This window comes from Scyliorhinus torazame, chromosome 3 (assembly GCF_047496885.1).
Source record: "Scyliorhinus torazame isolate Kashiwa2021f chromosome 3, sScyTor2.1, whole genome shotgun sequence".
In the NCBI taxonomy this organism is placed as follows: domain Eukaryota; kingdom Metazoa; phylum Chordata; class Chondrichthyes; order Carcharhiniformes; family Scyliorhinidae; genus Scyliorhinus; species Scyliorhinus torazame.
In genome coordinates this window covers 17,175,730-17,188,085 of record NC_092709.1, presented here as the reverse complement: position 1 = coordinate 17,188,085, position 12,356 = coordinate 17,175,730, and the positions used below count along the sequence as shown (strand labels likewise).

The 12,356-nt window shown below is 48.7% G+C and overlaps 1 protein-coding gene across 8 annotated transcripts in view; it reads left to right on the top strand.

Moving 5' to 3' along the window:
- ccser1 (coiled-coil serine-rich protein 1) overlaps positions 1-12,356 on the top strand; it is a 1,481,149-nt gene that overhangs the window by 341,688 nt on the left and 1,127,105 nt on the right. For all 8 annotated transcript variants that reach the window (XM_072495328.1, XM_072495326.1, XM_072495327.1 and 5 more), the window contains exon 4: positions 5,404-5,518. In XM_072495328.1, the coding sequence (XP_072351429.1) occupies positions 5,404-5,518 (115 nt within the window). The remainder of the gene's footprint in view (positions 1-5,403; positions 5,519-12,356) is intronic.

Below are 12,356 nucleotides of genomic sequence, written 5' to 3'. Positions count from 1 at the left end.
CAGGTTGCATTAACCTTGAATTTCCTTGAGCACAGGAGGCTAAAGGATAACCTAATTGAGGTGTTTTCAACGATTAAAGGGTTTGACATTGCGATGCTTCCTCTGGTGAGGGAGTTCAGAACCCAGAGGCATTACCTTAAAATTGGACACAATATTCCAGTTGAAAAAAATGAAAATGGCTTATTGTTACATGTAGGCTTCAAATGAAGTTACTGTGAAAAGTCCCTAGTCGCCACATTCCGGCGCCTGGTACGGGAATTGAACCGTGCTGGTGGCCTGCCTTGGCCTGCTTTAAAAGCTAGCTATTTAGCCCAGTGTGCAAAACCAGCCCCAATAATAATATAATAATCGCTTATTGTCACAAGTAGGCTTCAATGAAGTTACTGTGAAAAGCCCCCAGTCGCCACATTCCGGCCCCTGTTCGGGGAGGCCGGAGCGGGAATTGAACCTGCACTGCTGGCATTGTTCTGCATTGCAAACTAGCTATTTAGCCCACTGTGCTTAACTAGCCCGAGCTGAGGTCAAACCTGTGTAATAAAGACTCAGCGTAACTAACTTGTTTTTGGATTCTACGCCTCCAGTTTCCAATATGCCTTGTTAGCCCCTTTCTCAATCGGTTCAATGATTTGTGCGCACACACAGTCAGGTTCTTCAGCTCCTGCACCCCCTTTTGCCTTTTATTCTACATTGCCATTCCTCAGTCTTCCCACCAGAATATATCACTTCAAATTTCTCTGTATTAAATTTCGTTGCCACCTTTCCGCCCATTTCCCTGTGTTCTCCTGAAGGCAATCACCTCCACCTCACCATTCACAATACTTCCAGGTTTTTCCACCTGTAAACTTTGAAGTTATGCCCTGTACACCCGAGTCTAGGTCATTGACACAGACCACGGAAAGCAGTCGTCCTATTCCATTTCCAGCTCTTCCACTTACCCACTCGCCATTCCTGCAGTCCAGCTCCTTTCCATCTGCCTCACTCCACATCACGACTACTGAATGTCATTCTTGCCAACGATGCCCATCTGCAAAGAGTGGTTCCAGTTCTCTCCAGCTTTGCCAAAGAGTCGTCCAGACTCGGAGCATTCACTCCGTTCTCTCTCCATAAATGCTGTCAGACCTGCTGAGCAATGTGATAATGACCAGTTCATCCGTTTTTGTGACGTTGGTTGAGAAATTAATGCTGGCATCATGCCAGGGAGAACATCCCTGCTCCTCTCCAAACTTGCGCCATGAGATCTTTTGCATCCACTAAAGCAGGTAGACAGGGGCTTTGGTTTAATGTGTCATGTGAGAGTACCGATAAGAAGTGGGTGTATATCAAATAGCTGTAGTGGATGTACCTTTACGAAATGGGGTTTATCAAATAGCTGCAGTGATGTCAGGGTGCAGGTGGAGCTGGGCTGTCTGTCTGCTTTACTTTCACTTTGGGCTGGCAGCTACAGGGTATGTTTGGTTTTGTTTTGCCGATTGGGAGCTGCATCCAGAGAAACGAGGTGTAATTCTGATCTCTCTCAGTATGAAAGGAATGTCTTCAAATCACTTGCTAATTTAAAAGTGATTACTGCTCTCAGTAGAGAATTTAAACCTGCTGTCTTTCTGTAAAAAGGTTCTTTTGTCTTATGGATGTTGCAAAGAAAGATTAAGGGTTACTTATACAGTACTGTATTCTTTTGGGGGGAGTATTTGAGTTGATAGTTGCCAAGATGTTTACAGTGTGTGTTTAAAAATGTTAACTGGATTTATAGAATAAACATTGTGCTTTGTTTAAAAATACTTTTAGTTCTCTGTTGCATCACACCTGTAAAGTGGACCTTTGTGCTCCCCATACCACAATCTATTAAAAGTTGTGGGTCAGGTGATCTCCATGATACACTTTGGGGTTCTGTAAACCCTGGCCTGTAACAAATGTCTCATCTGAAAGGCGGCACCTCTGACAATGCAGAACTCCCTCTGTACTGGACTTCCTATCTTGATTTTTATGCTCAAGTCCTGGAGCGGGACTTGAACACCTCAGCCTTTCCACTGAGAGGGGAGAGTGCTACCAGCAGAGCCATGGCTGACGTACATGGGATGGAGCCAGGGGGTGGAGAAACCAAGGGGACAGGGTCACATCTTCTGGCTGTGTGTGCAGCAAGAGCGTAAAATAGGAGCAGTAGGGGAAAAAATATCTTGAGGGGTTGGGGGTTTTGAACAGGCCAGAGACTAGGAATCCTGTGGTAAGTAACTCACCAGGGGATGGTTTAGCACAGGGCTAAATCGCTGGCTTTGAAAGCAGACCAAGGCAGGCCAGCAGCACGGTTCAATTCCCGTGCCAGCCTCCCCGAACAGGTGCCGGAATGTGGCGACTAGGGGCTTTTCACAGTAACTTCAGTTGAAGCCTATTTGTGACAATAAGCGATTTTCATTTTCATTTCATTTCATCCCCTGGCTTTCAACACTTCACAGGCTGGTGATTCATCCAACTCAGACTTTATCTCCCTCTGGGAGCTCTTTATCATTGGTATCTCCTGCACCATCCACTGGACACCAAATAGGTTCTCAGAGTGTACCTACAATCCATGCAAGATGAGGTATTTTTCTTTGAACACATTTTAGTGGTGTCCGCATCTGGTAGGGAGGTCCATGTGCAGATCCCAAGGCTTTGTTGAAGGATCTCATATTTCTCATATCTGCACACATTTGTATTCTCTCGGTGAGCACAGCCCACCCCTTGTTGTGGATGACGTGGGTGTGGGTTCTCCGAGTGCTCTGGGCTTTCGTTTCTGCAACCTTTGTAACTTGGTCATCATCGGAGCATGCAGTCAATCTGTTGTGCGAGGACTATTTGATCCATCATAACATTGGTGGAACAACTGCAGGTACCCCTGTAAAACAATGACCTGACCGAACTCTTTGCAAATCTGAAGGAGTTTGATGGTGTTGACGTAATGAATGTGTAGCAACGTGCTGGGTGACCAAAATTAGAGATTCAAACAAAATCCAACAGGGAAATCAGGAGAAACCTCACCCAGTGAGTGGTGAGAGTGTAGAACTCGCTGCTACTTGGGTGCATTTAACGGGAAGCCAAACGATAAAGGAAGAGAAGTATATGTTAATAAGGTGAGATGGAGCGAGGTAGGAGGGGGCATGTGTGGAGCATGAACATCATAATAGACTGGGTCAAATGGTTTGTATCTGTGCTGTAAATTCTGTGTAACTCATTGCTAATCCTTATCTGCTGCAAGATTCCAAAAGATATCTATGTATTAAGTGGAAGAAAATAGTTAAAGAAAAACAAGCAATAATATCTTGGCAGTGAATGAGAATTATTCAATGCATAGGTCTCAACCTTGGTGCCTGGGAGTCTTCTTTACTGAAAGGTCTTTTGAGTTTGTTTGTGTATACACCTTTTTAATGAGGGTTTACAACCCCTGAAGGTGAAGAGATTGTGGGGAGGGAAACAACGTGTGTAAAATAGCTTTACTAGTGACGGTGGTCCGGGAACACAGACAGTGAGAAAAGACAGGAGAGTGGTGTTCAGTGTGTGTCAGAGAGTGAGGACGGGTATTTTTAGCTCTCTGAGAAGTAAACATTGCAAGACTATTGGGAAAATAGTTCACTGAATAGTCAGTTGTAGAACTCCACAAAACGACCGGTTTAACAGAGGTGCTACTGCAAGACTGTGTTGAGAGTGCAGTTTTTGCATGACTCAGGGGCAGATAGGAGTTGAGTAAAAAGCATCGCGTGAACCTCAGGAATTTATGGGAAAAAAACCTTTGCAACTCTGCCAGACCCAAGTGAGAAGCATTTGTGTTAAGCTAGTGGTAAAGGTTCACTGGATTAAGTGTCTGTAAAGATATGTTGGGGTAAATGAATAATGTGAATTTGAAGCATCTTTCCTTGTGTTTGTATTGAGATATTTTCAACCTTTTTGTCTGGTCTAATGTAGTTCACTTTTCTTAAAATATAATTTATTCTTTATGTTGAAAGTTTATCAGCAGACTTCTATGAATCTGTTTAGTAACTTTCCTCCACGGTTTCTAAAAACAAAAGTTACAATATGTCAAGTCAGGTTTCACTCTGGGACATGTTAACATCAGCTGGGATCATAACAACAACCAGTGAAGTAAGCTTAGGGCTGGATTTTCAATTTGGGTTGGGAATCCGCACTTATTTTGAAATGAAGAGCCACTAATTTGACCAGAGGTGAGCTCAGCCCCAACTAGCAATGCCAGGTACTGCATGGAGGTGAGAACCTCCAGCCATGACAAGACTTACCATTGACGTGCAGAATGGAGCAGGCAGGAGCTCATAGGGCTAGTAGCGTCACAGTGCAGGCAAGTTGCCAATCAGTTAATCGCAAGGTCCTTAACCCACTTGGTCTGAATCACCCGATTTTTGCATTAACTTTATTCACCAGCCACTCCACATAATGGCTCTCCACATTGCTCCTGACAACGGAGCCCTTAACAGCACCAGCACATTCACTTTTCCAACTCTCCAATTAAAAAATCTCCTTCTGGCTCTCGCAGGCCATTACGAATAACTTTTCACCCAGGTTAACAGGCCATTTATTAGAGGTGTGTGGGCTGTCAGCCCCCCTTCCAGTCCTTGCTTTGAAAATTGTATCGTGTTCTGGAGGAGTTGGAAGACTGACACGACATTCGGAAGGGCTACCTTCAAAGCTCCCCTGCATCCTACCTGGACCCCGAAGGCATTTGCAAATCAAGGTGTACTTACGGTTGTAATATTGGGAAATGTGGGAGCCAGTGTATGAAGAGCTATGTCTCACAATCAATAATGAGATAAATGCCTAATCTTTTTGGGGAGTGATGGTTGTGGGATAACATCAATTAAAACAGGCTAAGGGGCAGCACGGTTGCGCAGTGGGTTAGCCCTGCTGCCTCACGGCGCCGAGGTCCCAGGTTCGATCTCGGCTCTGGGTCACTGTCCGTGTGGAGTTTGCACATTCTCCCCATGTTTGCGTGGGTTTCGCACCCACAGGCCAGGGATGTGCAGGGTAGGTGAATTGGCCATGCTAAATCGCCCCTTAATTGGAAAAAATGAATGGGATACTCTAAATTTAAAAAAAAGTTAAAACAGGCTCGGACAATGCCGATATTTGAAAAATGCAATCGATATTTTAGGTTGTGCTCTTGAGATCAGACGGGGTCTCAGTTCATCCACAGGATGATTGTAAACAAAATGTACTGCACCTTTGAGTTTCTATCTGTACAATATGGATTTTAAACAAGAGGCTGCCGCCCATCCCTCTCGCATATGACCAGAACTTCAGAACTTGTAATTCTTTACACTGTCATGTACATTTTTTAGTTGGTAGTTGCCAAGGAGACATTTTTTTTCAAGATCACTTTGGGAATATTTTAATGACTGTTTCCTTTTCTCTCCCCCTTGGATTCAGGATGTTCTGAATAGATTGGGATCCTGTGACCTGGATGAAGATGACTTGATGCTCGACTTGGAGTTCTTGGAAGATCAGCGTCATCAGAGTGACAATACTGCCACCAAACATTTTGGTAAGTTCGACCAACCTTAAAGCTGTTACTTGCTTGGAAGTGGCATCCCAACATTTAATGCATTTGTATCCCAGCGTCCTTCCAGTTACTTCCAGTCATTTCAACCCTTCAAAGTAAACAGGCAAATACCTCCATTAAAATGGAAAGCAAGGAAATATTGTACAAACCTTGTTGAGGTTTGCCATAAATATAAACTGTTTCATTGTAAGTGGTTATGTGTTAATATGGTAAACAGTATCTTCTGGGAGATTATTGCATATTGAGGTTACAGGCGGAATTTTACTCATGGGATACTCTGGTCCCACCGGCGGTGCACCCCCGCCTCGGGTTTCCCAGTGACGAGGGATGCATTCAACAGGAAATCCCATCGACAACGATGGGGCCAGAAAATCGCGCGAGTGGGCCGCATCCACCTTTGAAAATACGTGCTGGGTTGCTTGGTAAATCTCGCCCTACTTCTGAAGTGCTTAAAGATTACTGCCATCTAGCACACACGCTCATCTACATAACCGTTCTATGCACATGTTAATTGTCCTGATGAATTATCCGTGGGAGGGGTAGAGGAAAGAGTTTGACAGAAAATAATTCTCTTGGTTCTAATCGGTTTCATTTCCATCCCTCTGTATTTTCTCATGCCGTTGTACGTATAAAGGATCGTTCCATCTCAATCACACTAGCCCACTAGAGCGATGGAAAAATAATTTGTCAAATTCAGCAGTGTTTGTGTTACACAGCAGCTCTTCTTGTTCGCTTACCTCATTTTTCTTCCATTATCCATACCCTTTTTCACGTGGGCTAAAGAGCTGAGGGCCGACAGAAGGTCTTCTCTCAGACGTCCGTCCCCAAGCGACACACGGGGAGTCATTCTTGATGACGGGCATTCAGAATTTTGGCTTTTCTCTGCGGCAAAATTGCCTCGTTGTTCATTTGTTGTTTTCCCGCTGCCTCCAACCATTAAGGGCAAGCAACGTCTCTTATGCTTTTGACTCATGATCACTCCAGTCGAACCTTGTTTGTTCGACCCATCCTAGGTGTGGCAGTTTCGCAATGTGGGTTTGTAACAAAAGCCCTCATTGGTCGGATTTTGTTTGGGCCTTGTAGCCTTTCTGTTCTTTGGCTTCCGAGTCAAGATGTAGGTAATAATTACGTAGGGAGGTACTACTGTCAGAACGGATTTTAAATTATTTCAGAAATTATTGCCTGTTCTTAACTCTGATGCCCTGGAGGGAGAATGGTGAGTGTCGATTTTAAATTTGTCTTTGTTTAATTTTTGATGAATTCTGATAGAAGCAGGATGCTGGCACCTTGTGATTGTGATGCATAGCGAATCTCCGAGAGCTTAAATTGAAATTGGTTTAATGTTGGCATGGAGTGTTGATTTCAATTTGCATATTTCATTTACCAGACCTCAGTGTTCTGATGGTTACAGAACTCCAAAGATTAAAAAGTCAATGTGAAAATCACTATTCTAACTTGCTGACTGTGTAATACCCTGCAGCTAATTTAAACTGGCATGGATCCAAACACAAGTATTAGTTTAATGCCCCAATGAAATCAATTAAAAATTAATTACAGCATTTGAAATCATTTGAATTTTGTGGAACTGTTATGGAAGCTGAAAATCTGTCAAGCGCTTAATAGCTACTGAAAATAACTGGTGTTCTCGTTCATATTATTTGGGCCTCTCCTAGATAGCAACAAAGGATTTCAATCCATAGAGAGTCACTTGACCAAGTCCTTTCTTCTGGATCAGGAAAGCTTTCGAAAGAACTAAGTGCGTATCCTTGCATTGTTCCATTGTGGAATTTATTCCATCCTTGCAAAGTTGAGTTCCCATTAAACATGGTCTGCGTCTCATTTAATTGTGCCCGCTGTTTATTTTTCTCAGCTCCTTGGCACACACTGTGTACTAAAGGCTACCAAGTGGAAACAGCAATGAAAAGTCATTAACGGGGGAGATAAAGGAATATATTGAGGTTAGCAAAATGGCAAGCAGCTGCATCGTGGGACCCAGTAGCTAAAATCTGGTCAAACTGATGTAATTGAGGCAATATTGTGGCTTTAAAATATGTATAATATATCCTCACCCTCAAGTTGTGAGGAGGATACAAAGGCATGTGGATAGATTAAGTGAGTAGGACCGAGTGGCCTACTCTTGCTCCTAATTCTTAACACTGCAGTCATGCAAAACAAATCAATTCGAAGTGAGTTGTTTGTGTGCAGAGTACATCATTCTGCATTCTGTGATATAACTTCAGGAGTGTTGGATTTAACTGTACCTCTCTCAATTCTTTCTGCATTAATAAAGAAAGACTCTAATTTATAAAGTGCAGGCGGCACATGGCGCAGTGGTTAGCATTGCTTCCTACGGCACTGAGGACCCGGGTTCGAGTCCCAGCCCTGCATCACTGTCCGTGTGGAGTGATGCACTATCAATTACGAGATAAGAGTAGAGTGTAACAAGGCTTTATTACGCAGAGATGTGGAGCCTCCCGCAGCTGCTGCCGAAATGGCTGCAGCTCGGAGAGCCCATACATTTATACTCCGCCTGCTGGGCGGAGCCAGCAGGCAGGGATCTATCCCAGTACCTATAGTACAGGGGCCTTACGTAATACCCCTCGTATGCGGTATATACAATACAACAGTGGTGAATAGCACATTCACCCCCTGTTAAAAAAAGAGTCCAGCGGGGGGTGGTGGAAAACTATTTACATTCAGGTGTTTAACATTTTAAGGAAAAGTTTACAAATTCAGACGATCGGGCGCCTTGATCCGTTGTTGCGAGCGCCGCAGTTCTGGTGGCGATTTCGGCGTCCGTTCGGTCGTCGGTGACTCCGGGAGCGTGTCGACCTCATCTTCATCCCCGGGTGGGGCCAAGGGAAGGACGGATCATCCTGGAGCGGGGGCTGTGGTGGGGTACACTGGGGGAAGGGAAGATGGCGCCGGGGCAGGGGGTGGGGGGGGGGGGGGAATGCGGGGACCCAGCTGGGCCAGGCCCCTGAGGGAGACTGTGTCTTGGCGGCCGTCTGGGTACGCTACGTAGGCGTACTGCGGGTTTGTGTGAAGTAGCTGTACCCTCTCAACCAACGGGTCTGCCTTGTGTAGCCGCACGTGCTTGCGGAGGAGGACGGGTCCTGGAGCTGCCAGCTACGTTGGGAGGGAAACCCCAGAGGTGGACTTCTAGGGGAAGGCAAAGAGACGTTAATGGGGAGTTTTGTTAGTCGCCGTGCAAAGGAGCGACCAAATGGAGTGAAGGGCATCGGGGAGGACCTCCTGCCAGCGGGAGGCCGGGAGATTTCTGGACCGTCCCATTCTCCCGCTCCACCTGCCCGTTTCCCTGGGGGTTGTAGCTGGTCGTCCTGCTCGAGGCAATGCTCCTGTTGAGCAGGTACTGGCGCAGCTCATCGCTTATGAATGAGGATCCCCGGTCGCCGTGGACGTAGGCGGGGAAACCGAACAGAGCAAAGATGGTGTTGAGGGTTTTGATGACGGTGGCAGACGTCATATCGGGGCATGGGACGGCGAAGGGGAATCTGGAATATTCGTCGACTACATTACGAAAGTACGTGTTTCGGTTGGTAGAGGGGAGGGGCCCTTTGAAGTCCACGCTAAGACGTTCAAAGGGGCGGGAGGTCTTCACCAGGTGCGCTCGGTCTGGCCGGTAGAAGTGCGGATTACACTCCGCGTTGACCTGGCAGTCTCTGGTGATAGCCCTGACTTCCTCGATCGAGTAGGGCAGATTGCGGGCCTTTATGAAGTGATAAAAGCGGGTGACCCCTGGGTGACAGAGATTGTCGTGCAGGGCCTGGAGTCGGTCCACTTGTGCGCTGGCACAAGTACCTCAGGATCGGGGGGCTCGTTGAGCTTACCGGGGCGATACAAAATCTCGTAATTGTAGGTGGCGAGCTCGATCCTCCACCTGAAGGTCTTATCATTTTTGATCTTATCCCGCTGTGTATTGTTGGACATGAAGGCAACCGACCGTTGGTCAGTGAGAAGAGTGAATCTCCTGCCGGCCAGGTAATGCCTCCAATGCCGCACAGCTTCAACGATAGCTTGGGCCTCCTTTTCGACGGAGGAGTGCCGAATTCTGGAAGCATGGAGGGTGCAGGAAAAGAATGCCACGGGCCTGCCTGCCTGGTTGAGGGTGACAGCTAGAGCGACGTCTGATGCATCGCTGTCGACTTGGAAGGGGAGCGTCTCGTCGACTGCGTGCATCATGGCCTTGGCGATGTCGGTCTTTATACAGTTGAAGGCCTGGTGAGCCTCGGCCATCAGGGAGAAAACTGTGGAGTGAATGAGTGGGCGGGCCTTGTCCGCATAGTTAGGGACCCACTGGGCGCAGTACGAGAAGAAGCCCAGGCATCGTTTGAGGGCCTTGGGGCAGTGGGGAAGGGGGAGTTCCATGAGGGGGTGCATGCGATCGGGGTCGGGCCCTAGCACTCCGTTCTGGACCACGTAGCCGAGGATGGCTAATCGGTTGGTGCTGAACACGCGCTTCTCCTTGTTGTAGGTTAGGTTGAGGAGTTCAACGGCGTGGAGGAATTTGGAAAGGTTAGCGTCGTGGTCCTGCTGGTCGTGGCCGCAGATGGTGACATTAACCAGGTACGGGAAGGTGGCCCGCAGTCCGTTCCGGTCAACCATTCGGTCCATCTCCCGTTGGAAGACCGAGACCCCGTTAGTGATGCCAAAGGGAACCCTATGAAGTGGTAAAGGCGGTCGTCCGCTTCAAACGAGGTGTACGGGCGGTCCGCCTTGCAAATGGGGAGCTGGTGGTAGGCAGATTTCAGGTCCACTGTCGAGAAGACCCGGTACTGTGCAATCTGATTGACCATATCAGATATGCGTGGGAGGGGGTACATGTCGAGCTGCGTGTACCGATTGATGGTCTGACTGCAGTCAATGATCATCCTGCTTTTCTCCCCCGTTTTCATCACTACCACTTGGGCTCGCCATGGGCTATTGCTGGCCTCGATGATACCTTCCCGCAGCAGCTGCTGGACCTCAGACCTGATAAAGGTCCTGTCCTGGGCACTGTACCGTCTGCTCCTGGTGGCGACGGGTTTGCAATGCGGGGTGAGATTTGCAAACCGAGAAGGCGGGTTGACCTTAAGGGTCGTGAGACCGCAGACAGTAAGGGGTGGTAGGGACCCACCAAATTTCAGGGTTAGGCTCTGGAGGTTGCACTGGAAGCCCAGGCCGAGTAGCAAGGCAGCGCAGAGGTTTGGGAGGACGTAGAGCTGGAAGCCGCTGAACTCTACACCCTGGATGATGAGGGTGACAGTGCAATACCCCCGGATCACCACGGAGTGGGACCTGGAGGCCAGGGTGATTTTCTGGTTAATTGGGTGTACCGGGAGGGAGCAGCGCCTTACCAAATCGGGGTGGATGAAGCTCTCAGTGCTCCCGGAGTCCAGAAGGCAGGATATCTTGTGTCCGTCGACCTTCACTGGCGTCGACCCGGTCGCGAGGTTGTGTGGTCGGGACTGGTCGATCGTGATGGAGGCGAGACGCGGTTGGTCGGCGGCGGATGCAGGCGATGAACGGCCCGATGAGGTGGCCGACGAGCAGGGGTCCTGAGGCCGGGAAGATGGCGGCGCCCATGGGCTGCACGTGGTCTGAGGCGAGGAAGATGGCGGCGCCCACGGGTCGCACGTGGGGGGTGCAGGGCCAATAGCGGCGATCGAGCGGGCCTGGCACACAGCAGCGAAATGTCCGTTCTTCCCGCAGGCCTTGCAGAGCGTGCACCACGCCGGGATGTGCTGCCGGGGGTGTTTTGTCTGTCCGCAGATGTAGCACTTGGATCCCCCGGGGTTGGTTGGCTGCCGCGCGGCTCAGGCCTGGGTTTGGCTGGGGGCGGTCGCTGATGGGGTCCACGATGGGGTGTTCGCTGGCGGGGTCCAGGACGCCCATGAGGGGTGGGCCATGCGGTCGGGGGCATACTGTACATTGCGTGGGGTGACTGTGAGCGAGATCGCTTGTTTCTTGGTCGCCGCGAGGTCGAAGGTAGCCCCTTCTAAGAGGCGCTGGCGGATGTAGGCCGACCCTATGCCCGTAACGAACGTGTCTCTAACTAGCAGGTCAGAATGTTCAATGGCCGAAACGGCCTGGCAATTGCAGTCTCTCACCAGGGCGTGCAGGGCATGCCAGAAATCTTCCACAGACTCACCGGGGAGTTGATGCCGCGTGGGCAGGAGGTGCCTGGCTTAGATTTTGTTTGGTCTGGTGAGTGTAGTTCTCCTTCAGTAGCGCCATGGCCTCAGCGTAGGTCGGCGCGTCCCGTATGAGGGGAAAGATATCGGAGCTCAGCCGCGTGTAAATGATCTGGAGCTTCTGTGCCTCTGAGGATGGTTCTGTCGCAGATCCGATGTAGGCTTCAAAGCAAGCTTGCCAATGTGCGATGGCCGACTTGGCGTTGTCTGCTGCTTGAGAGTGCAGCTGCAGGCGATCAGGCTTGATGCGGAGATCCATCGTTGTAAAATCTCTGCGTAATAAATTGATGCACTGTCAATTACGACGAGACGAGAGTGGAGTGTAATCGAGGCTTTATTACGCAGAGATGTGTAGCCTCCCACAGCTGCTGCCGAAATGGCTGCAGCTCGGAGAGCCCACACATTTATACTCCGCCTACTGGGTGGAGCCAGCAGGCAGGGATCTACCCTCGGGCCTGTAGTACAGGGGCCTTACCGTAATACCCCTCTTATGCGGTATATACAATACAACAGTGGTGACTACCACATGGAGTTTGCACATTCACCCCCACAACCCAAAGATGTGCAGGTTAGGTGGATTGGCCACGTTAAATTGCCCCTTAATTGGGAAAAAGATAATTGGGTAC